Source organism: Balaenoptera musculus, chromosome 9 (assembly GCF_009873245.2).
Source record: "Balaenoptera musculus isolate JJ_BM4_2016_0621 chromosome 9, mBalMus1.pri.v3, whole genome shotgun sequence".
In the NCBI taxonomy this organism is placed as follows: domain Eukaryota; kingdom Metazoa; phylum Chordata; class Mammalia; order Artiodactyla; family Balaenopteridae; genus Balaenoptera; species Balaenoptera musculus.
Genome location: NC_045793.1, coordinates 47,419,781 through 47,444,124, shown reverse-complemented (window position 1 = coordinate 47,444,124; position 24,344 = coordinate 47,419,781). Strand labels below are relative to the sequence as shown.

The 24,344-nt window shown below is 43.6% G+C and overlaps 1 protein-coding gene and 1 pseudogene across 4 annotated transcripts in view; one reads left to right on the top strand and one right to left on the bottom strand.

Annotated features, from left to right (window-relative positions):
• Window positions 1-414: 414 nt before the first annotated feature.
• Window positions 415-13,031, bottom strand: LOC118900534 (annotated as a pseudogene).
• Window positions 13,032-14,833: 1,802 nt separating this feature from the next.
• The window catches only part of MTURN (maturin, neural progenitor differentiation regulator homolog), a 29,478-nt gene continuing 19,967 nt past the window's right edge, over window positions 14,834-24,344 (top strand). Inside the window, exon 1 of one of the 4 annotated variants that reach the window (XM_036863089.1) lies at window positions 14,834-15,392. In XM_036863089.1, the coding sequence (XP_036718984.1) occupies window positions 15,231-15,392 (162 nt within the window). In that variant the 5' untranslated portion in view covers window positions 14,834-15,230. The remainder of the gene's footprint in view (window positions 15,393-24,344) is intronic. The other 3 variants (XM_036863087.1, XR_005021172.1, XM_036863088.1) reach the window with 3 other exon arrangements.

The window sequence follows — 24,344 nt, the reverse complement described above, 5'->3', positions numbered from 1 at the left end:
CTACAGAGGTCTACATGCTGCAGGCCACGCTGGCATTAGCTCCTTGTCCTCTGGAGTTAGTTTCATCTAGGCAAAGCCAGCTGGCTGGCTGTCAAAGAGTCAGATGCAACTCGGGGGTAAAAACACTTTTCCACAGCACTTACACAGAAATAACCTTAATCTCTGGGTAAACTTTCCAAGCTAAAAAGCTTTCCTGCTACGTGCTACCGAGAAGTCAAAATAGAGTAAAAGGACAGTCTTACTTTAATCAAGTTCCAGAATAAGGACATACAGCTTTGAAAAGCACTGTCTCAAGCAGAAGACGTAAGGATGTGTGTAAGAGAATATTTCTAGAAAATGCCAAAGGCACCAAACATAATCCCAACTTTGCCTTCTGCTTCTCCTCGGTGCTACTCCGTACCCCAGATGGGGAGGCTACTTTGTTCAGCTAACTTTAGGAATGTCATAGTGCTCCGTGAGCGTGTCCAGGTGTCTGTTGAAGTCTTCTACTCTCTGCTTGTGGGTTTTGGATGCTTTCTTCAGGAGCCTTTCCATTTGCCATTTCTCCTGCTTCTTCTCAGAGGCCACCTGGGCCAGTGTCCGCTTGTCCAGGCTGCGCCACTTCTCCTCCTCGTTTTTGCCCTTTCCCATCACTTACAGGAGTTTCGCCTTGTCCTTTTTTTCTTCTTCTTCCGCTTAGTCACTCTGAGCTCTGCGACGCCTTTCAGCTTCAGGGGCTCCTTTTGGACCTGCTCATAGGCTTCCACGGCGCCCTGCTGAAGTTTCGAGACTGCCTTTTCATGAAAACAGTGAGCATCATGCTTGGGGCAGAGAACACCTGCTCCCTATTCTAAATGATCACAGGGGTGGGCAGGTGGTCCAGGCTGAGCATTTGGAGTATCCCAGACCTCTGAAATCAGCTATTGGCCCAGGGATGGGCTTCTGCTCCAAGTAGAGCTACTTAAGGACCTTTTAGGGAGAATAATCAGATACTGAAAGAGATGACCTGAATCTCCATTTTCTGAGCTGTGAGACACTAAGGATCATGTGAGCTTAGTGCTGCTAGGGACTTTCTTTTCATCACGAGAAAGCAGATGGCTCTGAAGAACAAGGCCAGCTCAGAGGAAAACAGAACCAAGAGATGAAAAGAGACAGATGCCCAGTCACTTTATTTGAGCAGCTAGAGTCAACCATGCCAAAGTTATTCAACTCCTAAACTTCTCAGTTACCGGACCCTGTGTATTTCCTTTTTGCTTAAGCTGGTTTGGCTTTCTGGTACATACAACCAGGTAAGTTAGAATACCAAAATATTGACTAGTAACCACTATTTAATTTTGTATACTTTGCTTCTTATTTTCATATGCTACAGAGAGGATACATCTTTGGGTCATTATAAATGGAAGTTAATTATTGTGGTTTAAAGTTTAATTAATATGAGTTATTGGGACTTCCCTGGCAGTCCAGTGGTTAAGACTCCATGCTCCCAATACAGGGGGCACGTGTTTGATCCCTGGTCAGGGAACTAAGATCCCAAATGTCGTACAACACAGCCAAAAAAAAAAAAAAGAGTTATTGAGGCTACACTAGGAACAATAACGACAAAGAAATACACCTGTATGTGCTTTTTAAAACTTGAGGTATAGTTGATTTACAGTATTACATGTTTCAGGTGTACAACATAGTGATTCACAATTTTTAAAGTTTATACTCCATTTAGAGTTATTATAAAATATTGGCTATATTCCCTGTGCTGTACAATACATACTTATAGCTTATTTATTTTATACACGGTAATTTGTACCTCTTAGTCCCCTACCTCTATCTTGCTCCTCCTCCCTTTCCTTTCCCCACTGACGATAACCACTAGTTAGTTCTCTTATCTGTGAGTCTGTTTCTTTTGTGTTATGTTCACTAGCTTGTTTTGTTTTTTAGCTTCCACATATAAGAAATATCATACAGTATTTGTCTTTCTCAGTCTGACTTATTTCACTAAGCATAATACCCTCTAGGCCCATCCATGTTGCTGCAAATGACAAAATTTCATTCTTTTTTTATGGCTGAGTAGTATTACACTGTATATATATACACCACATCATCTTTATCCATTCTTCTGTTGATGGACACTTAGGTTGCTTCTGTATCTTGGCAATTGTAAATAGTGCTGCTGTGAACATTGGGGTGCATGTATCTTTCAAATTAGTGTTTTTGTTTTCTTCAGATATATACCCAGGAGTGTAATTGCTGGGTCATATGGTAGTTCTATTTTTAGTTTTTTGAGGAACCTCCATAATGTTTTCCATGGTGACTGCACCAATTTACATTCCCACCAACAGTGTTCTCGGGGTCCCTTTTCTCCACATCTTCACCAACATTTGTTATTTGTAGACTTTTTGATGGTAGCCATTCTGACAGATGTGAGGTGATATCTCATTGTGGTTTCGATTTGCATTTTTCTGATGATATATGATATTGAGCAGTTTTTCACGTGCCTGTTGGTCATCTGTATGTCTTCTTTGCAAAAATATCGATTCAGGTCTTCTGCCCATTTTTATTTTTATTATTATAAAAAATATTTATTTATTTATTTGGCTGCACTGGGTCTTAGTTGTGGCGTGTGGGATCTTTAGTTGTGGCGTGTGGGATCTTTAGTTGCGGCATGCACGTGGGATCTAATTCCCTTACCAGGGATTGAACCCGGGTCCCCTGCATTGGGAGCATGGAGTCTTACTGCTGGATCACCAGGGAAGTCCCCTTCTGCCCATTTTTAAATCAGGTTGTTTGTTTTTTTGATGTTGAGTTGTATGAGCTATTTATGGATTATACATTTTTGGATATTAACCCCATATCAGTCATATCATTTGCAAATTCATTCTCCTATTCAGTAGGTTGTCTTTTCATTTGTCGATGGATTCCTTTGCTGTGCAAAAGCTTTTAAGTTTAATTAGTTCCCATTTTAAAATTTTTGCTTCTGTTTCCTTTGCCTTAGGTGACAAATTGAAAAAACATTGCTATGATTTATGTCAAAGAGTGTTATGCCTATGTTTCCTTCTAGGAGTTTTATGGTTTCTGGTCTCACGTTTAGGTCTTTAATCCATTTTTAGTTTATTTTTGTATATGTTGTTAGAAAATATTCTAATTTCATTCTTTTATGTGTAGCTGTCCAGTTTTCCCAGCATCACTTATTGAAGAGACTGTCTTTTCTCCATTGTATGTTCTTGCCTCCTTTGTCATAGATTAATTGACCATAAGTGTGTGAGTTAAACACGGTATATCTTTCCATCTGTTTGTGTCATCTTCAATTTCTTTCTTTAGTGTCTTATACTTTTCCTAGTACAGATCTTTTACCTCCTTAGGCAGGTTTATTCTTAGGTATTTTATTCTTTTGATGCAATTGTAAATGAGGTTGTTTCCTTAATTTCTCTTTCTGATAGTTCGTTGTTAGTGTATAGAAATGTAACAGATTTCTGTATATTAATTTTGTATCCTGCAACTCTACTGAATTCATTGATGAGCTCTGGTAGTTTTTTTTGGTGGCATCTTTAGGATTTTCTATGTATGGTATCACATCATCTTCAAACAGTGACAATTTTATTTCTTCCTTTCCAGTTTGGATTCCTTTTATTTCTTTCTTGTCTGATTGCTGTGGCTAGGACTTCCAAGACTATGTTGACTAAAAATGGCAGGAGGGGGTATCCTTGTCTTGTTCCTGATCTCAGAAGAAATGCTTTCAGCTTTTCACCACTGAGTATGATGTTAGCTCTGGGCTTGTCATATGTGGCCTTTACTGTGTTGAGGTAGGTTCCCTCTATGCCCACTTTCTAGAGAGTTTTTATCATAAATAGATGTACAACTGTAGATGTGCTTTTGTTTTCCAAGGAAAAGGAATAAATTTATCCTAAGGCAGTACTTCTTAGACTTTTTTTGTTTGTTAGTTTCTGGGCCCCTTTGTACACTCATGATTTATTGAGAGCCCCAGCGACTTTTGTTTATGTGGGTTATAACTATCGACATTTACTATATTAAAGGTGGCAACTGAGAACTTTTAAAAATACATATTGATTCATTTGCCAACAGCAATGATTAATGCACTGCATGTTAACATAGATAACATCTTAGTGTTATAATAAAATTAGTTTTGACCTTGCAGCCCCCCTAAGATCTGTTCTAAAGTAAAATGTCAGTCTGTTTCAGAATAGGAAAAAGGATAATGAAGGACAGAACTTGGAAATTACATTTTATTTGCCTTAGTTTATCATACTCGAGTCTGAAAAGTAGCTCTGTAATGTGTTAAAATCTTAGCAAAGTTTGCCCAATTTTAGTAGGCTTGTTGCCTTGATTTACTGAGTAATGCTTCAGCCTACAATGTAAAGGTTATCATTACCTGCTGTGTAACCAAAGATTCTGGGTTTTACCAGAATAATTTCCTGTGCTTTATGTTGACTTTACTATATTCTTGATTATTTAAGGAAGAAAAAGAACCAAGGTTCTTCACTTGTGAAAGAACATAGATTTTTTAAAATCCTGTTACCATCTATGTTTATTTTTAAATGCTTTATTGTGACTCTAATTAAATAGGTAATCAATTATTGTTTCTAAGTCATCCATGATCCCATCTTAATTAAGTATCCAAATATCTTCTGATAAGTTTTTTATTTTATTTATTTTCATTTCCCCAAAAATTAGATCTTAAATTTAGAAAAAGTAAAATAAAATCAGGATTCGGGGCGGGGGGGGGATTCTTTAATTGTAATTTAAAAAATTTTTTTAATCTTTTTATTGTGGTAAAATATACATAATATAAAATTTACCATTTTAGCCGTTTTAAAGTGTACATAAAATCAAGATGTCTTTTACATCTAAAACAATCTTGAGATTCCCTAGAGGGCCCCAGGAAGTCACAAAGCCTTGTTCTTTCACCTTATAAAAAGAGAGGTGCTAGATTTGTTTAATGCATTACTATTGTAGGACTTGCATGAGTAGAGTTGTCAGATCAGAAGAGGAGCTCAGCTTTCCCTAGGTTAAACTTGTACAGATAAACTATTGTTAATATAAATATTTCAGAAATGGTATGCTTTCCAGGAAATCCCTGGAGATTTGTCAATGCCCTGTCTGTCCGTGTTCTGTTTTTATCCTCAAGGAAAATACTGATCAAAACTCTTATGAAATAGGTGTGTCGTGTTTTCCTGTATTTATCAGAGTCCTGGCAATACTTTGCCTGATGGCATTCGACAACAACAGTATAGTCTCAATCATAATTTCAGTAATTAACATGTTACCTTGGCCTGGCCATAGTTTTATTTCTTTAATTTGAACCTGGTGTCTACTGGGCCAGTGGTTGTCAAATGGGAATGCACATCAAACTTACCTATGGAGTTTTATAAAAATACAGAGGTCTGGGCCCTACTCCTGAATCTCTTTACTTGCTATTCTTGGTATATTCTTGGTATATTATGTTTTATGATCATTATGTTATATCTCAAGATTTTTCCTCCATAAAATTATGTTTCTCCATTTTAATGAATCAGGTATCTTTGAATGTAAGCTCAATCATTATCCTTAGGGACAGACTATTTTTTTGCCAGAGGGGTGACGTTATTATCTTTCTTTGACATGCTATAGAAACAACCAAGTTTCTGTGGGTTGCATTATTATTAGGCACCCCTCATCAGACCTTTCACATTTGAAGGTTACTAGTTATAAATTAAACATAGCCATTTTAAGTCTCTGCCATCTACAAGTAGTTTTTGTTTTACTCTGATGCTTGCCTGAAGGCTCTGCTGTAAGCTACAGGCCAAATTTTTTCTTTTTTTAGTATATTTATTTATTTATTTATTTTTGGCTGCATTGGGTCTTCGTTGCTGCACACAGGCTTTCTCTAGTTGCGGCGAGCGGGGGCCACTCCTCATTGTGGTGCGCGGGCTTCTCATTGCGGTGGCTTCTCTTGTTGCAGAGCACGGGCTCTAGGCTTGCGGGCTTCAGCAGTTGCGGCACATGGGCTTAGTTGCTCCACAGCATGTGGGATCTTCCCAGACCAGGGCTCGAACCCGTGTCCCCTGCATTGGCAGGCGGATTCTTAACCACTGCGCCACCAGGGAAGTCTTGCTACAGGCCAATTTTGTCTTCAACTAAGAAGGATGGTCTCAGAGTCTTTTCTCAGTATAGAAAAGGACTGTACCCGGTACTTCAGGCTATCAGTGCTTTAAAACTTAGCCTCTAGTGTACATGCTTCTGAGCTGGCATCTCTTAGATAACTTTCATACCATACCAGTGGACCAAATCAAGATCTCCAGTACTGTTTTTAGTCAAGAGGACTACTAACCCAAGGCTCAGGGAACAAGAATTAATTACATAAGACTGAGTGAACTGATGAGGAAAATTTCACTGTGGTTATTTTTTTGGAATGTTGATTTTATTTCAGTGTTCTATATTCTGGTTGTATAAATAAACCCTTTTCTTTCTTCTTAAGCTATTTGTAACCTATAAAATTTAGTAGGTTCTGCTTTTGTAAACTGAAATGGAACATTTAAAAATTATATTTGATCACCACTGATCTCACAGAATTCAGAAACTCTTACTGATTCTCCATGCTTTTCATGGCAATATAATTATTTGCAAAGGTTCAATAAGAACCTGTTCTCCTTACCAGGATACAATTGGATGAATTGATTGTACAACCAGGGCCTTTCCTGGAGTGCCATATTTGAGAATGATGCTTATTTCATCAGATATGACCAACCCCCATTTGGGAGCTTAGCTTAGGGAGCTAAGGTTGACTTGGCTTATGGAGCTGACGCTTACAAAGCCTTCCTAGGAAAACTGGCTGGTGTCTGGCTTATAGGATCCCAGCCTCACAGGAGGTGAGGAAGGTTACTTCCTGGCAGACCAGGAACCTTAAGAAATTTGGAAGATTTTAAGAAGAAAGAAATTCACCCAAATTTATAGATACTGCAGGCATAATTTGATGGCAAGAGTTTCCTAGCCATAGGAGAGCAAATCTTTTAAGAGATCATTCTGGGATTCCTTATGAAAACTTCAAGACAAAAATTAATTTTGTAGTTGGTCAAATTACTCTGTGGACCTGGATCTTGCCAGTCAAACTTAAGAATAATCTTTCTTCGAGGGCTTCCCTGGTGGCACAGTGGTTAAGAACCTGCCTGCCAATGCAGGGGACATGGGTTTGAGCCCTGGTCCAGGAAGATCCCCCATGCTGCGGAGCAACTAAGCCTGTGCGCCACAACTACTGAGCCTGTCCTCTAGAGCCCATGAGCCACAACTACTGAGGCCCGCACGCCTAGAGCCCGTGCTCCACAACAGGAGAAGCCACCACAATGAGAGGCCTGCGTACCACAACGAGGAGTGGCCCCCGCTCACCGCAACTAGAGAAAGCCCGCGCACAGCAACGAGGACCCAATGCAACCAAAAATAAATAATAAATAAATAAATTTTTTAAAAAAAGAATAATCTTTCTTTGAGATTGTTATGATCATAGAAGGAGAGGGGACACTAGGGAACGTTGTGAAAGACTAACATAGACCAAAATGTTCCTTGGTGTCTTCAATGGAAAATTAAGCATTGTTTGAGAGCACATCCCGCTGAGTTTTCAGGTTCTGTAGTTTGTGCCTTTCCTTGTCTTTGAGCTGTTTTATAGCAAACTGATAGCAATGCAAATAATTTTTCTCCGTCGATATAAAAATTATGTTCAGTGAAATGTAATTGATTATCACCCTGTGGATATTAACCAATTTTGCATCTATTTGTGTATTCATTCCTGATTCAACTATAAAAGTGTAATACTTTGAATTCTCTTTTATAGCATCTTACTAGTTCCCTCACTAATTAAAGAGTTAAATAAAATCTTTGATGTTTTCTTCTCTATTTATATAAGCATCATGATATTATCTTTTAAAAACATTATCCTTTAACAGGAATTTGCCTGTTACATATTTTCCCAGTCCTTTGCTTTCACACTTCCTCTGTTATAATTTAAGTGTGTCTCTTATAAACAGCATATGGATGACTTTTGTTTGATTTATCCTGTCTGACAATCTATGTTCTCATCTGTGGGTTAAGTCCATTCACATTGATTATGAGTACACTTAAACACTGGAATTAGGGGCTTCCCTGGTGGCGCAGTGGTTGAGAATCCGCCTGCCAATGCAGGGGACACGGGTTTGAGCCCTGGTCTGGGAGGATCCCACATGCCGCAGAGCAACTGGGCTCGTGAGCCACAGCTACTGAGCCTGCGAGTCTGGAGCCCGTGCTCCGCAACAAGAGAGGCCCCGATAGTGAGAGGCCCGCGCACCGCGATGAAGAGTGGCCCCCGCTTGCCACAACTAGAGAAAGCCCGCGCACAGAAACAAAGACCCAACACAGCCAAAAATAAAAACAAAAAACAAAAAAACAACAAAAAAAACCACTGGAATTATTTACTCCATCTTATTTTGTGTATATCATTCATTAGAATGATTTTTCTTGGCTTCTGTTCATTCCCGCTATCTGTTGGATCAATGGACTTTCTTTGGTCCCCATTTTCCTTTCTATTTGTTTGGAAGTTTCTCATTCTTTCTCTAATATTTAGTGGTTACCCTTATGGCAGAACCTGCTCGATGTCTCTGCGATAGCCATTCTCCCTTTTTTCCTTAGCAATGAAAATGGGAAATAAACCTTGTTGAGAAACTACATTTCTGAGTTTCCCTCAAAGATAGAAGGGAAACAGTATGTGAGAAGTTAGTTGGAACTTCTGGGAAGGCTCATTAAAAGAATAATGCCAGTTGGCCTATGTTCCTTTGTCCTTCCCTCCTTTGTCCTGCTTGGAATGTGGGTGTGATAGTTGGAACTCCAGAAACCATAATGCACCCTGAGGCAACTTTGAAGATGGAAGCCACACTCTAAGGATAGTAGGGCAGAAAGAGCCCGACCCCTAATGACCAAGGAGTGGCCAAATCTGCCCTGAACTGCCCACCTCCACATTTCATTCATGTGAAACAAAAACCAACTCTGATTTTGTTCAAGTCACTTTAGTCAAGACTTTTATTAGCTGAATGCAATTTCTAACTGATACACCTTAAATTTTTTAACAGGCATACTTAATTTAACAAAACCTAAACTTAATCAATATCTCTGCACACATTATAGACCAAGGACCACTACTATCAGAACTTTAGATATATTGTCAAATTTCTCACTTTTTAAAAAACTTCTTGCTGATCTTTGCACTGTCTTCCCCTATTACACACACACTCACATATTTATTTTCTCAAATTCTTACAACAAGTTCACAAGGAATATACCATTATTGCGTTTTTACAGATGAGGAAATGGGGGTTCACAGGAGTTAGGTAACCTATCCAAGGTCACAATTAATTAATTAATTGTGGCAAAGTCATGACTTGAAGTCTTTCTAACACCCAGACTTCCATTTGTGTCACAAATCTTAGCTGCACTCGTTCTATCAACTACTTTGCTGGTGTTGTAGCTCAGGACAAGCACGCTCTCTGTCTGGGGCAAGGCTGGAGTAAAGCAAGCTCTGCTGTCCTCCAGATCATTGTATCTTACTAAGTGGACGTATCATAAAAGATCAGTCTGCTAATTTAAGGACAGCAGGTTCCGGTTTAGCAAATTTCCTGGATACATGCCTTTTCCCAGAGGGAAAGCTACATCCTTGTAGGAGTTCTGGAGTAATGCTCTTGGGACACCTCGCTAGAGAATGAGCTAATATAACTAGGTGCTAATAAGCCTCAGCAGACAAATAAAATAAAGGCAGAACTATAATCATGATCAGAAAGGGAAAAGAAAAATGTTAAAACAACCATTTTGCCACCATGAAGTCTGTGTTTCTCTTTCAGCTCCACCAAAGAGATATTGCTGAAAAGGGAGTTTTGTGTGTCATATGGAAAGAAGGCAACGAAAATGTTTAGAAACAGGGAACATGAGAAACTATTTTAGTTGAGAATAAGGGCAAGGAGGGGAATGACTGAACAAAATAGAATGCCGAGGTGTTTAAATGTATTTTAAAAAATAAAAATAAAATAAAAATAATTTCTGTTTCTTTGACATATGTAAAAGGAAAATGTTAATCAGGGAATTTGATCAGGTAGACATGCTTTGAAGGCAAATGTAGCCAAATTATGTAACCCGAAGCTTCCTCAGATTCTAGATGCAAAGCCTTTAGAGGGATAACAAAAAGGAAATGATTTTGTAGAAGTTAAGATCGACAGATTCGGAAACAAAATTCAGAATGGATTTTTCTGGCCAGAGGGCAAGAATGCTGAAGAAAATCCTTCTCCTGAGGTTTATGGGGTATTTGGGTCACAGTGACCCATTTATGTAGGTTTTTAATTTTTGCCGATCTTCCAATTTAATTTTTTTTTCAAACTCCAGTTACAATGAAACATAAACTTTGGCATAGGCTGAACTCACCCGACTACCTTCTATTTATTCTCCCTACCCCACTGCCCAGGTGTCACCTCTCCTGAGTGTATTGGGAAGCTGTGGGGATGGCTCTCATCCCTCTTATGTTGACTTCTTGGGGGTTTTGTCTCCAGATCCTGGAGTCCTTTCACCTCTCCCATCACTGCTGTGACAAATCACACACCACTCTACTGACGGTCACCTCCTGGAGCTTGGCGGCTACAGTCCCTCTTGATACAATGGCAACTACCTTGGGTTCAAAGGGTGAATGTGGAACCAGCCACACTTCCCTTTCTGCCTCGTTCCTTGTACCACATGACCACGAGGCTATGTGGATGAAGCAGATTCACCAGATGGTAGGGCTAATTAAATGCACTTACAATGTGGGAGTAAATAAAAGGTAAAATTATATATTCAAGTCAGCCTTACTCACACTAGAATAAAAGCCACAGAGGACTTGGGAACAGGGGTGGGTGGAAGAGTCGGCTTGAGTAGGAGAATCTCTGGTGGGCTTTGCAATTGCGATTCGAGCTCCTGAGACCTCCCAGCCAGCATGGGGTGTGAAGATGCCTCCTCTCCTTAACGACACACATCTCCCAAAGACAGTGTTCAGAAAGAGTAAAGTCTAGATTCCTATAAAAGAAGAGAAACATTTCTCTAAATACAATGAAGCCTGAACAACTCTCTGCCCACCAATGGGGCTATGGTTTAATTTTCCTTCTACTTCTGAACAAGGGCCAAAGGCAAAAAAAAAAAAAAAAAAAAAAGAAAGGGGATTCAGGGGTCCTTGATGTTCCTTTAGCCTTGGGCTACACAGAAGACCCGGCTGAAGTTCTGGAATGACCACTGCCCTGTACCTGGAGCCTGTATACATCTCTACACGGGACGCCTCACAGGACTCTGTCCAAGCAGGAGGGAAGCAGAGTGACTTATTGGCTTCCTGTCCAAGCAACTGACTTTTCCAGTTGCATTAAGGAAACCAAGGTTCAAGCAGCCTCTGTAAATGCACTTTCCAGGACTAATTTCCACTGCTTTTATGTGAGCACCCTTTCCATAAAATGTGCAAGACTTTTCTCTCTAAGTCTGTAGTTCTCAAGTGGGGGTGATTTTGGCCTCCAGGGAACATTTAACAATGTCTGGAAACATTTTTGGTTGTCACAGTGGCAGGGGGAGTGGGGGGGGAAATGCTACTGGCATCTAGCAGGTAGATGCCAGGGATACTGCTAAACATCCAACAGTGCAAAAGATAACTGCCCACAAGAAAGAAATAGCCAGCTCCAAATATCAGTAGTGCTGCTATTGAGAAACCCTGCTCCAAATGCTTGGAAAAAATACTTCACATCATCTGTGATCAGTACTCACCATGCTATCACCCTCATGTCACTCCTGAATTTTACTCTTAAAATTCATCAGCTGATCTTCCTACAAATCATTCCCAAGAAGCAGATTAAGAGTAATCATGGCATTTACTGAGTCCTTACTGTGTGCCAGGTTCTGGAAAAAGGACTTTACATAATTTATCTCACTTATTGTCACCATTTTCAGAAGAGAAAACTGAGGCTCAGGGCAATTAAGTAAATTGCAGGTTATCAATACATGAAACTGAAACTCACTGAGGTGGGAATCAACCCAGAACTCAAGTTTCTGTTCTTTAAACTCAACGCCTTTCTAAGGAAACCAACGATGTCTATTCAATTTATTGAACAATTGCTTTATACTCAGAATTCTCTTTTTATTTTATTTTATTTTATTTTATTTATTTATTTTTGGCTGTGATGGGTCTTTGTTGCTGCTCACGGGCTTTCTCTAGTTGTGGTGATCGGGGTCTACTCTTCGTTGCGGTGCTCGAGCTTCTCACTGTGGTGGCCTCTCTTGTTGTGGAGCACAGGGTCTAGGCAGGCAGGCTTCAGTAGTTGTGGCTCATGGGCTCAGCAGTTGTGGCTCGCGGGCTCTAGAGCTCAGGCTCAGTAGCTGTGGTGCACGGGCTTAGTTGCTCCGCGGCATGTGGGATCTTCCCAGACCAGGGATCGAACCCGTGTCCCCTGCATTGGCAGGCAGATTCTTAACCACTGTGCCACAAGGAAGCCCCAGAGATCTCTTTTTCATCCTGAGAATTTTTCATCTTCTGACAAAAAGTATTTGTTAAATAAATAAAACTTTGTAATTATGGTCATCCATCACTTGGAGCAAACTTGATAGATGGACTTAAAAACACATGTATTTGTATAACTCCCTCCTTTCCAAAAAGAAGAAAAGCTATGTCTTTTATATATTTTAGTTTCAAATTTAAAGAATCTCTCTTCATTTTTGAAACTTCCAGACTAATGCATGTAATGCTTTAAGTGACAGAACCAGGTAAGACTGCAAGGAAAATTGCTCTATCTTGAGGTGTCCCTATTTAAAAGAAAGAAAGAAAAAAGCAACATTTTGTAACACAACAACGTATTGAATTTTTTTATTCTTGTGTCTGTCTCCTTCATTGTCCTGTGTATTAGTTTTCTACTGCTGCATAACAAATTAAAACAAATTTAGCAACTTAAGACAACACCCATTAATTAGCTCACAATTCTGTAAGTCAGAATTTCTAGCACAGCCAAGGCATAACTGAGTTCTCTGCTCAGGGTTCCCAAGGCTGAAATCATGCTATCAGTCAGGCTGAGCTCTTCTCTGGAGGCTCTGCAGAAAATTCACTTTCAAGCTCACTGAGGTCGTTGCAGTTGTAAGACTCAAGTCTCATTTCCATGCTGGCTGGCGGTCAGGGGTTGCTCTGAGCGCCTAGAATCTTCTCCAGGAGAGCAGCCCCCTCCATCGTCAAAGCCATTAGTGGAGAATCTCACTGATGATGAATCTACTTCATGCTTTGAATCTCCAAGAAAAGCCCAATCCCTTGTAAGGGCTCACGTGATTACATCAGGCCCACCAAGGACAATCTCCCTATCTTGAAGTCAACTGATTTGAGACCTTAGTTACATCAGCAAAATCCCTCACAGCAGTACCTAGATTAGTGGTTGTTTGAATAATTGGGAGAACATCTGGGTATACCAGGAATCTTGGTGTACACAGGAATCTTGAAGGTCATCTTAGAATCCTCCCTAGTTCAGTCTGTAAATTCCTCGATGGCAAAAACTGGGCCTTGTGCATCTTTGTCTGGTACTCAATAGATACTCCAGGAATGTTCACTGAACTGAATTGTTTTAAAGGGATTCAGAAATTACGAAGTCGTGAAACTGTTACACATGAGCATTAACTTCCAGGTAAGGACAACTCCCATCAGGAAAAAGATCAGATAGGATGCAATGCCCAGGAAGCCTTTAGGCTGATCACTGTCGTGACCTCTTCCTCTACCAAAAGATTAACTGGATTTTCTACTTTCACTATGGGAATACAGCTTTGATTTTATTAAGGGAAGCCAAGGGAAAAAGAATTCCTATCCCAGAGATGTGCAAGAAAAACAACTTTCCAGAATCGCATCTATTCTATTGAGGAAGTGGTGTGTTCAATGGGTTTGTGGTGTCATGAGCTGCCCTTCCCTAGTCTGCCAGCTCTTTGAGGGTGGAACTACATATTATTCATATTTATATCCCTAAGGCTAGCACAGTGCTTGGTTCAGAAGACAAACTTTAAAGATAAAAGCTGATTAAATGTTTGTAGAATGAATGCTATTTAGCCTGTCTCTGCTAGTAGTCATTCACTTCCTGTGGGCCAGGGCTCTGTCCAACGCATTTTCTGCAAGCCAGCAATGCCTGTCTGTTCCCCGGCAGCCAGTGAGCATTCAACAGGTGCACTCTTTGGGCCTTGTACTCTTGTTTTAAAATGTATTTTATTCTCTCCCAAATTAGCAGTTGATCATTTTAGGTTATACAATATGGATTGAAGGTGACTACTATTCAAGCTAGTCTTTTAAGGCTTATTTCTAAGAAATATTCAGCTTTATGTTAACACACACACACACACACACACACAAACAAACCCCCAAATCCCAAAACTTTCATCTTCCTTTCCAAATGGACATTCATTTCAGTGTCTAGTAAATGTATTTATGGGAAACATTTCTTTACGTTAATCAGAGAACAGAGCTGTGATTTCTGAAAAAAAAAGCTCTGTTTCCCTTAGGTTTTCTCAGCTCCTCCATTGCTAGCCTCAGACAAGGTACACGTTATCTGCAATTCTGTGAGCTTCCCTGCATTTCAGTCGCATCGGGGAAAACGCTTTCCCGGCCTTCCAAAGGCAGATAAACGCGATCCAGATAACTCCACTTCACTGCAACCTGGAAGCCGCGGATTTCGGGCCCGCGCTGTGACGTCACCGGGCTCGCAGGCCGCGGCGCTGGCCTCAGGCTCGGCTGATTGGCTGGGGCCCATGACGTCACGAGCCGGGGCGGCCCTGGGTTCGGGAGGGCCCAGCTATGCTCAGGGTTAGTTTTTAAAAAGGTGGGGGTGGAACAGGGGAGCTCGCGGAGCGCCCGGTCCCTCCCGCCGCGCCAGGTCCCGCCCGGTCGCGCCCACCGCCAACCTCGCCCGGCCGCCGCGCCAGCCTCGGGGGCGGCCCGAAACGGGGCGGGAGGAGAGGCGGAGCGGGGAGGAGCCGGGCGCGGCGCCGCGCTGTCCCTGGTCGCCGCCCACCCCGTTACACACAGCATGTAAACAGTCCCCGCCGGGAGGAGCCCCGGGACTGGAGGGAGCCCGCGTCGCCCGGCCCCGCCGCCTGCCCGAGAGCCCACAGAGCTGCGCGCTGCCCGCCCGGGAGGAGGGCGCCCGAGGAGAGGAGGGCGGGCGGCGAAGGGAGCGGGAGGCGGGCGGCGAGTGAGGAGGCTGAGGGAGCAGCGGGCGCGGCGGGCCAGGATGGATTTCCAGCAGCTGGCTGACGTTGCGGAGAAATGGTGTTCCAACACGCCCTTCGAGCTCATCGCCACCGAGGAGACCGAGCGCAGGATGGATTTCTACGCCGACCCCGGCGTCTCCTTCTACGTGCTGTGTCCGGACAACGGCTGCGGGGACAATTTTGTGAGTGCCTGGGGGAGGGACCGCCGCAGCGCGCGGGAGTGTGGATTCGCGGCCGCTTCCCTGCGCCCGAGCTCCCTCGCCGCGAGGCGGTGGGGCGGGAGGTGGGGGGGGGGCGTAACCGGCTGACCGCGGCGCACCCAGCTGCTCCGCGCTCCGCCGGGGGAGCACTCGGGCCCGGCCCGTTGGGGTCAGCGCTCCGGGTGCGTCCGGTAGGCGGCAGGCAGGGGCGTCCTTAGGATCCGGGGAGCCGGGCTAGAGAGGGCTGGTTCCGGGACGCGACCCCACGGCTCGAGCGCTGTGCTCGGCTTGGAGCATCTCCGGGGGTGTCTCAGCCTCGCACCAGTGCGGGCCAGGGCGCGCGGACCCTCCCCTCCCGCAGGATCCAGAGTCGGGAGCTTCCTACACCCAGGCGTCCCGCCCAGGTGAGGAACCCCGTTACCCTCTAAATGCGCAGACGCAACTCCTCGAGTTGTCCCTGCCAGGGAGAACCCGCTCCCGTCCCCCTCCCCCATGTTATTCTCATCGGTGTTTGGACACAAAGCCTATGTCCACACTAGCGATGCCCCATCTCCTGGACCTTCTTTGCGGAATTACACCTCGGATCTTAAAAACGCACTCGCGCGTGCGCATACACACACAAACACACAGGCACGCCTATCCCCCTTTCCTCTCGTGCTTCCATTGCTTCTCTGTGAGCTTCCAACGGGGTGTGTGGAGCCCGAGAGGTTCTGTCCAGCTGAGGCGGCGGCCTCGGCCCTGCCAAAGCCCTTCGGTTTTTCTAGATGAGGGGGATTTTCTCTTCCCCACCCCACTCCCCGCCCTGCCCCAGGCTCGGAGGTACCGGGACCTGGAACTGCGGTGTCCAAAACCTCGACTTTGCATCCTGCGCCCACCTGGGATCTTGGCGCTGGTAGTTTAGGAAGGGGATGTAGAGGGCCGGGGAGTTGGGTTGGGAGGTGCAGAGACTGGGCGAGGATGGCGCTTCATGAAGTGTTTGTAAGGACGAGGAAAAAATAATGGTCCCCAAATGTAAGATGGAGGCGGCTATGGGCTCAGGTTACCAGCCTGAGTCGCCGGCCTGAGCCTGGAGCTGGCGCTGCTGCCGCCCCTGCGGACGGAGGTGGGGCAGCGCCACGGCGAGGCCTGGCGCTGGCTCCTCAGGTAGGGTGAGACAAAGCTGGGCCGAGGTCCAGGCTGTCGCGCGCCCCTACCACCCACGGGAAGTTCGAGAAAGAGTTAGAGAGACAGCAAGATTGTCTCTCTTGGCCCCAGAGAGATGAAGGCTTCTGTATGACTTGTCGATAAAGCATGCCCCTCCCACCACCTCCACCCCACCCCGCAAAGGTGAACAACCCACCTGGCCCCAGCCCTGCGACACTCTAGAAGAGGGATGGCATTGGGGGACAGCCAGATTTGAGTTCTGGCTGTGTGACTCTGGTCAGATGCATTTTAATGTTTTCAGATGCTCAGTGTACACATCCAGAAAATGAGTATAATACCAACTGCCAGGTGATCAAATAGATAAAGCACCTAATAGTCTCCAGTGCACAGCAAGGGCCCCACAAATTTGGGTCAGAGATCTGGGGTTCCCCAGAGTTTAGAACTTGTCTTTTTTTTTAATTTTTTTTTAAATTAATTAATTAATTTATTTATTTTTTATTTTTGGCTGTGTTGGGTCTTCGTTTCTGTGCGAGGGCTTTCTCTAGTTGGGGCAAGCGGGGGCCACTCTTCATCACAGCGCGCAGGCCTCTCACTATTGCGGCTTCTCTTGTTGCAGAGCACAGGCTCCAGCCACGCAGGCTCAGTAGTTGTGGTTCACGTGCCTAGTTGCTCCGCGGCATTTGGGATCTTCCCAGACCAGGGCTCGAACCCGTGTCCCCTGCATTGGCAGGCAGATTCTCAACCACTGCGCCACCAGGGAAGCCCAGAACTTGTCTCTTTTTTAAGAGCCTCAATTTCTCACCTGTAAAATGAGGTTGATCAGAATGCCTCCATCATAGGTACTTGTGAAGAGCAAGTAAACTATAAGTGTATGTAAGAACACTGTTAACTGTAGTTAAAATAAGTAAATTAGTGTTGTCAGTGGGAGATCATTAAAAAGGGATTTACTCCATTGTAAAAGTGTAAGTAAGCTCCAGGGATATAGTGGAAAGGGCATCAGGGTCCAAGTAATTGCAGTGTTAGGGTTTGATTAGGAGTCCCTTCTAGCCCTGGGCTTCCTTGGACTGCCAGTGACCTTTCCCCCTCTTTATTGTTCGAGATGGGACAAGAATCACTCATGGTTCTGGATTTTATGGGGGAGAGTTCCACACAGCCTTCTTGCTGGCACTGCAGGAGACATATCCAAAGAGAATAAGTAGGTAGAGAAAAGCAAGGCTATTCTCTTGCCTTGAATATATTTATCAAACCATCATTCAGAAACATTAAGTATATCAGGCCTTTTTCAAGGCCACCCATATTATATTTTAAATGTTTTCCCACCTGTATGAGTAAAGTGCTTGAAAGTATTTCTTTTGAAAGTATTCATTCACTGACAATTAAATGAAATAGATAGGGAAGAAAGATAATGGTGGTGAGGGGGAGTAATTCATTGGGTAGACTGGAACTTTTTCAGTTTCTAGAGGCCATAATGGACAAGATGCCAACCACTGGAGTTTTCTTCGCCCAAAACTTCTCCTCTTATCTGTCCCAGGCCAGATTTGTCAAGTGCTGTTTGCCTCTAGCTAAGGGAACTCAGACATGAAATAAATGTCCTACTTCTCTTCTTTTTCTTTTCCCAGAAAAATCTGCTAAACATTAGAAGAAATTTGAGATGAAGGGAATGTAATCTGAAGGATTTAACAATAAGAATATTTACATAGCATTTCTCAATTTACAGAGTGTCTTTATATCATTCATTCATTCATTCAACAGACTTTTACTGAGGGCTCACTCTGCACTTGGCCAGGGCTACCTAGAATGGGGCCATTCCATTCATCTAAGAGGCAGAGTGGTATAATGGTTAGGGGCACAGGCTCTGGGGTCAGGCTACTCGAGTTGCACCCCAGCTCCCCACATCTAACTTTGAGCCTTGGGGGAAGTTATTTAACCCCTCTCTGCCATGATTTCCACATCTGTAAAATAGGGATGATATTAATACCTCCCTAGCAGACTTGTTTGGGGAAAGTGCCTAAAGTGGGGGTGATGATATTAGTGGCTCTGGCAGGGTCTCTGCACAGCAGTCCCTCTGGATCTATTTAAAATATAATCCAAGTCATGTTCTCACCACTCCCTACCTCTCCTGAACTGACTTCCCATTATTGCAATAAAACCTAAGCTTTCTTGGCTTCAAGTCCCCACATGATTTGTCTCCTGCCACCTCTATGACCTCATCCTGGACCATTCTTCCCCCTTGCTTACTGTGTTCCTGCCACACTGGCCTTTCTGGTCTTCAGACAAGCCAAGCTCATTCCTGCCTCAGGGCCTTTACGTGTGCTGTTCCCTCTGCCTAAAGTACTCTTCCCCCACATCTTTACATGGCCAGCTCCTTTTTGCCATTGCAGCCTGGGAGAAACCTTCCTGACCACATACTCCCTCCCTCACCCTTTTATTCTTATCATAGCACTCATCAGCACTTGATAGTCCACTGTTTATTTTCTGCCTGCCCCACTAGTCTGTAAGCTTCACGAGAGCTTGTCTTACCACTGTATTGCAGCGCTTGGAACAGTGTCAAACATGTGATAGGCGTTCAATCCATGTTTGTAAGAATGAATGACTAACAGTCTAGTGTAGAAGATAGATGTTAAATTTCAAGAGTGACAGCTTCAAAGACAACTACCACTTACGTGCAGTTCACTGTGTGTCAGACTTTGCATGTATGAACTCATTTAATCTTAGTAATCTCACAAGCTACTCTGTAATTATCTCCACTTTACAGATGAGAAAAGTGAAGCCCAGCAAGGTTTGCTAACTTTCCCACAGCTAATAGATGGTAGAGCAACTTGAACGGTAGCCTTGTAGTGAGTATATAGCACCACAGGAGTGACAACAGGGGACCCAATTCAGACTGTGGGTTCAAGGGCTACTTCTTATTGAGCCTCACAAATATTCTCTAAGGTGGGTATTATTATATCCCCATTTTATAGGTGAGGAAACCGAGGCTAATGAGTTTAAGGGACTCATCCAGGACTATGCCACTAAGAAGTAAGAGAGCCAGGACTTGAGCCAAAGCCCAGAGGGCTGTGCCTTCTGCCATGCAGACTGTACCCCAGGCAGCATCAGGCTGGGGGCTCCAGAGGCCTAGGAACAAGGACTTCTTTTTGTCTGCCCTCTCTTTGGCAGCTCCTGGGTCCCTTGTGCACTCCTTCCCCTTCTTGCTTCACAGGCCATCCTGTCCCTGCAGTCCGTTTCCAAACTGCTGCCCTGATTCAGGTCTCTCTCCATGGACGGCCAAGGAGTTCAGGTCCTGGGATAAGATGCTGCCAGTGCCTTGTGTGTGCTGGAAGTTCAAGGACGCAGCTACTCTGCCTGGCTCTTCAGGTGTCATGGGGAAATAGCCGACAGCACACACAGGCAGTGTGCTCCCCTCTTCTGCCAGCTCAAAAGGTCCTGAGAGCTCGGTCAGGCTTGAGGAATGGGGTGTTGGCAGCCACTAACATGCCAGACAGACAGAGGGGCACGTGCTCCTGGGCATGGCAGCACCAGCTGCTTTCCCTCTTCGCCTAGGCCAGGAGAAAGGAGCTCTCAAAGCGCACTGCCCGGCCCCTCCCTGGTGCCTGGGCGCTGCCGACAGGGAGGGGGGTGCTCCCTTACTGTCCACGACATGTTTGGGTCCACAGTTTTGTAGAGTTTAATCCCTCCTCAATGCAAAAACAAAGGTAGCAGTTGTCATAGTATTGAAGAAAAATGTTTTATTTATAGAGGGACTATGTGATTTAATTTTATATGTGTGCCTATGCCTGTGTTTTTCTCTCTCCATTTTCGTCCTAGGCATGTCTCTATTCTTAACTATGTGACTAAATAACAACCTTTTCATTTTGGAGAAAGAAAATACAACTTGTTTGAATGAGATTGCATCATGTTTACATGGTGGTAGAGTGGAAAGAAGGCACTTTCTTATTAAATTTAAACTCTCTTCTCAGTTTCCTCTTCTGTCAAATGGGGATAATCATACCTATATCACATTATTATTTGCAGATTAAATGAGCAATAGTGGTAGACTCTAATGCCTTCCACGGTGGCCATGCATTATTCATACAGAGAGATTATTTCAGGGAAAAAGATATGTCCTTCATCATTCATGGGTGTAATCCTGAGGAGAGTAAAATTCTGCTAATATAAATTCAAATAGGAGGGAATAAGCACTCATTGGGCCCCTGCCAAATGAGAGGCAGGGTTATCTACAGATTATCTCTTGGAATGTTTATATCCACCCTGTGGGTATTATTATTTTCTGCGACTTACAAAGGAAGGAGCTGAGGCTCAGGTTGAAGGCATGACACCTCTCTTGACATCCTCGCTTTGCCCACTGCTTCCTGTGTGACCACAGACAAGTTGCTTAACCTCTCTGAGCCTCAGTTTCCTCGTTGGTAAAACAGATCAGTGTTTGACACCAAGAGCAGATGGTAGGTGTGGCCAGCAATGCTCTTCCCTGGGCAGAAATACGTTGGCTGGCGTGAGATGGCTTGTAGCTCTTAGCCTCTTACACCATCTCTTCTGTGGAGAGCAGTCAGTTGTGCGTTAAGCTGCACCAACTTAAAATGCACTCCCCAGTACTGCTGACAGCAGAAAACCCATGCAGTGAGAGTGAGGCCCTTGGCAATGGCCCTTTGACACAGATAACTGAGTCCTGGGAGGGCAACAGGCGTGTTCTTAGCTCCCCTGCCACCCCCAACTCTGCCTAAGCACCAGGAAGTCAAGTGCCATCCCCACAAGTGGTAGAACCGTAGGAGCACACAGACTGTGATCAATAAGATGTTTGCAGGATTGAATTACCTTGATGATCTAATTCCATTTTTGGGTAAGCTGGATGTTCTCATCTATACTACAGAAAACAGGCGCTCATTTTCCTGTTTGCAGATGACATTGTTATAATGTCTTAAGCTGGGCGAGCTTTGATAATAAACTCTGACCCAACTTAAAAACAGAAAGAACGGCCACAGATGGTGTGTGCTGAAATCAGAGTTCTCACTGGGGATTTTCAACTCTAAATGAGCAGGAATCTATAGGCTGCTCAAGGTAGGTACAAGGGGGGCCACTTCACTGCAACCCATGCCATCCTGAAAATTGGAGGTGGTTTTAGTCAGTAATGACATTTAGATTTTTTTTTAATGTAACGCCCACCCTCAAATATGTAGTTGGTCAAAGTTCCACTCTGGTTCTTGTTCTCAGATTGCAGTCCCAGAACCAGCAGCAGAAGCTGGGAACTTGTTGGAAATGCAAATTCTCAGCCCCATTCCCCATCAGAAACTCTGGGGTAGGACCCAACAGTTGTGTTTTAATTAGCCTCCAGGTGATTGTGATGCAAGCTAAAGCTTAAGAACCACCGCTTTCCCCTCCTTAGCGAAGCCTTTTCTTGGCATTTCCCCTATTATGATAGTCCAGGTCTGCGATCTGCCTTGGCTCTAACTACCCTATTGGAAATTCAATACATTCTGTCCCCAGATTTATATTTGCCAGGGAATTACATTGTTCAAAGTCACAGGTTCTCTGACCCCCTGCTATAGTTTTTTCGTGGCCAAAGTGGGTGTTTGGTTACATATGCTTGATATTTTCCAAGTTGAAGGCCTTGTGGCCATGCCCCGTGGTGCAGGACTCTGGGTCTTCAGGTGCCCATTTGTCTTTGTACAAGACTAGACCCCAGATCCTGCTTTCAGTAGCTTCAGCCCAGCCATCGCACGCTCTCTCTGCCTTCCCTTGGTTTTGGAATGGGCCTCTCTATTTTCCTAAGAGGTAACCCTCCTGCCCCTAGTCCCTTTCCTGTTAGTTCTGAAGAGCTGGTCTGTTTTATATGTGGGCACTGCCTCGGGGCACTGATGGCATGTCTTTCTTTGCATAGCATAGGCCTCTGGAAAGCAGTGGAGGCAAATCTGTGTCCCATCCATGGCAAGTGCCAGGCTTGTTTACCCGGCACTGTTTGTCCTAATCTCACTTGGTTTTACATTATTCTTCTTCTGTTGTTTCCCCTTTGTCTTTATGTTCTCAACTGCAGACTTAATTTTTAGTTCATCTTATCTTATATGCTGACTGCCTTGATTAATTGTAGAAGGGGACAGTTTCAATAAATAAAACTGAATACCTTTTATTATGAGATACAATGGATATGAAACAATTAACATTTAGTAAGTGATGTCTTTTAAGTGGTCGTGTATACCTGGGCCTGTCTTATTCCAACCCCCTGCTCCCTCATGTTATCATTTGGGCAGAGCTTCAGTTAAAACTCTTTTAAACCACAAAACCAACACTACTGGGAATTCAGGATGAGTTAGACAGCCACGGGAAGGAAATTTAGGCACACTGGACATAAGGCCCTTTAGCAGGTGTTAAGTCTTTCTTCAATATATTCATAAATCAACAATTCCAAAAGTGGAGTAATGAAAATTGTGGCATGAATAATCTCCTCATGAGGCTATAGATGCCCTAGAAACACTCAAACTGAATAAACTGATTACCAAGCAGTGGTGGATACTCTGTGATTCTGTTATTGTTTGAGTGATATACTTTCCTTAGTTTACTTTGTAATTTGAAGTACTTTTTTAAAAAAATGTAGTTAAAAAATAGCCATGCAAGGTTTTCATAGATACACCTGCTTCTGAATGAACTATATCCCAAGTTGCCTTGGATAGTGTTCTCAGTGAAGTCACATAGGGTGTCTGATTTAGCCTTGTGGCAGGTGGAAACCCCTACCCCCAATCCTCCTGCAGATGCAAAAGGGGAAATAGGCGACTTATATCCGCCATTTATTGAATATCTACTATTTGCCAGCCAGGCACTGTGCCAGGCACTAAATAAACTTTTTACTTTTTCTCTAATCTTCACAACAAGTCTAGGGAAGGCAGGCTTAAAATTTTCCGTTGTGTGGTGCTAGGTGTTAATCCCATCTCTGACTTGGATAAGAATTTGAAATATGCTTGAACTTTTTAAAATTTGAGTTTGAAAATGGGTGCTGAGCTGAACTTATATAAAGTGCGACTTTATTATTTGTCTTGCAGAATCCCCACTAATTAAGAATCAAGTGCAGTAATGGATATAAAAGCACTTTGTCCTGTTATGCTTTTGTACAATGCAAGAGACTATTATATAAATGGCATTTCAGAGGCTCAACAACTTTAAGGGCCTCTAATTAATAGGGAATCGTGTTTGAGCTATTCTCTAAGGTTGGAGAATCTAGAAGTTATCTTTATTAGGTCAAGGCGATAGCTACTCTAGAAGTCTGCTGGAATTAGAGCAGCACGTGTCGGAAATGGACCTTCACATCTATGAAACACAGATAATTGGGTGGTAAAGATGGCATATTCGCACCTTGTTATTCTCTCTTGGATCTGAGCAGTGTTTTAAGTTCTTTCTAGTTCCTGGAGATCCTGCAGTGAGAAAGAAGGAAGTGAAATATGTTTATTGAGTGTTGGGCATATGACTTTCTGGGGCGATGCTCTAATCATTTGTATTAATAGGAGGGGGCAAGTGCTTGACATGGACCATTTCTCCAAACCGATCTCGTCTCTTGCTGCCTAGTCCCTGCTCCTTGCTCTCATCTGCCAAATATCTTCCTCTCCTCTGCATTTTTTTCACCAACGTTGAGCTGTCACTGCTCAGGCCCCTCTAAACAGCGATTCTTGGTACCCGACTGATAGCCTGATGTCATCCTGGTAGCTCAGTGCCCCCTCCATTGCTCAGATACGCAGGGGCCTTCTGCATCTACATCTCTCAAGCCTGTTTCTTGGACTTATTCCAGATCCTTGAACATTTATGGGAGAA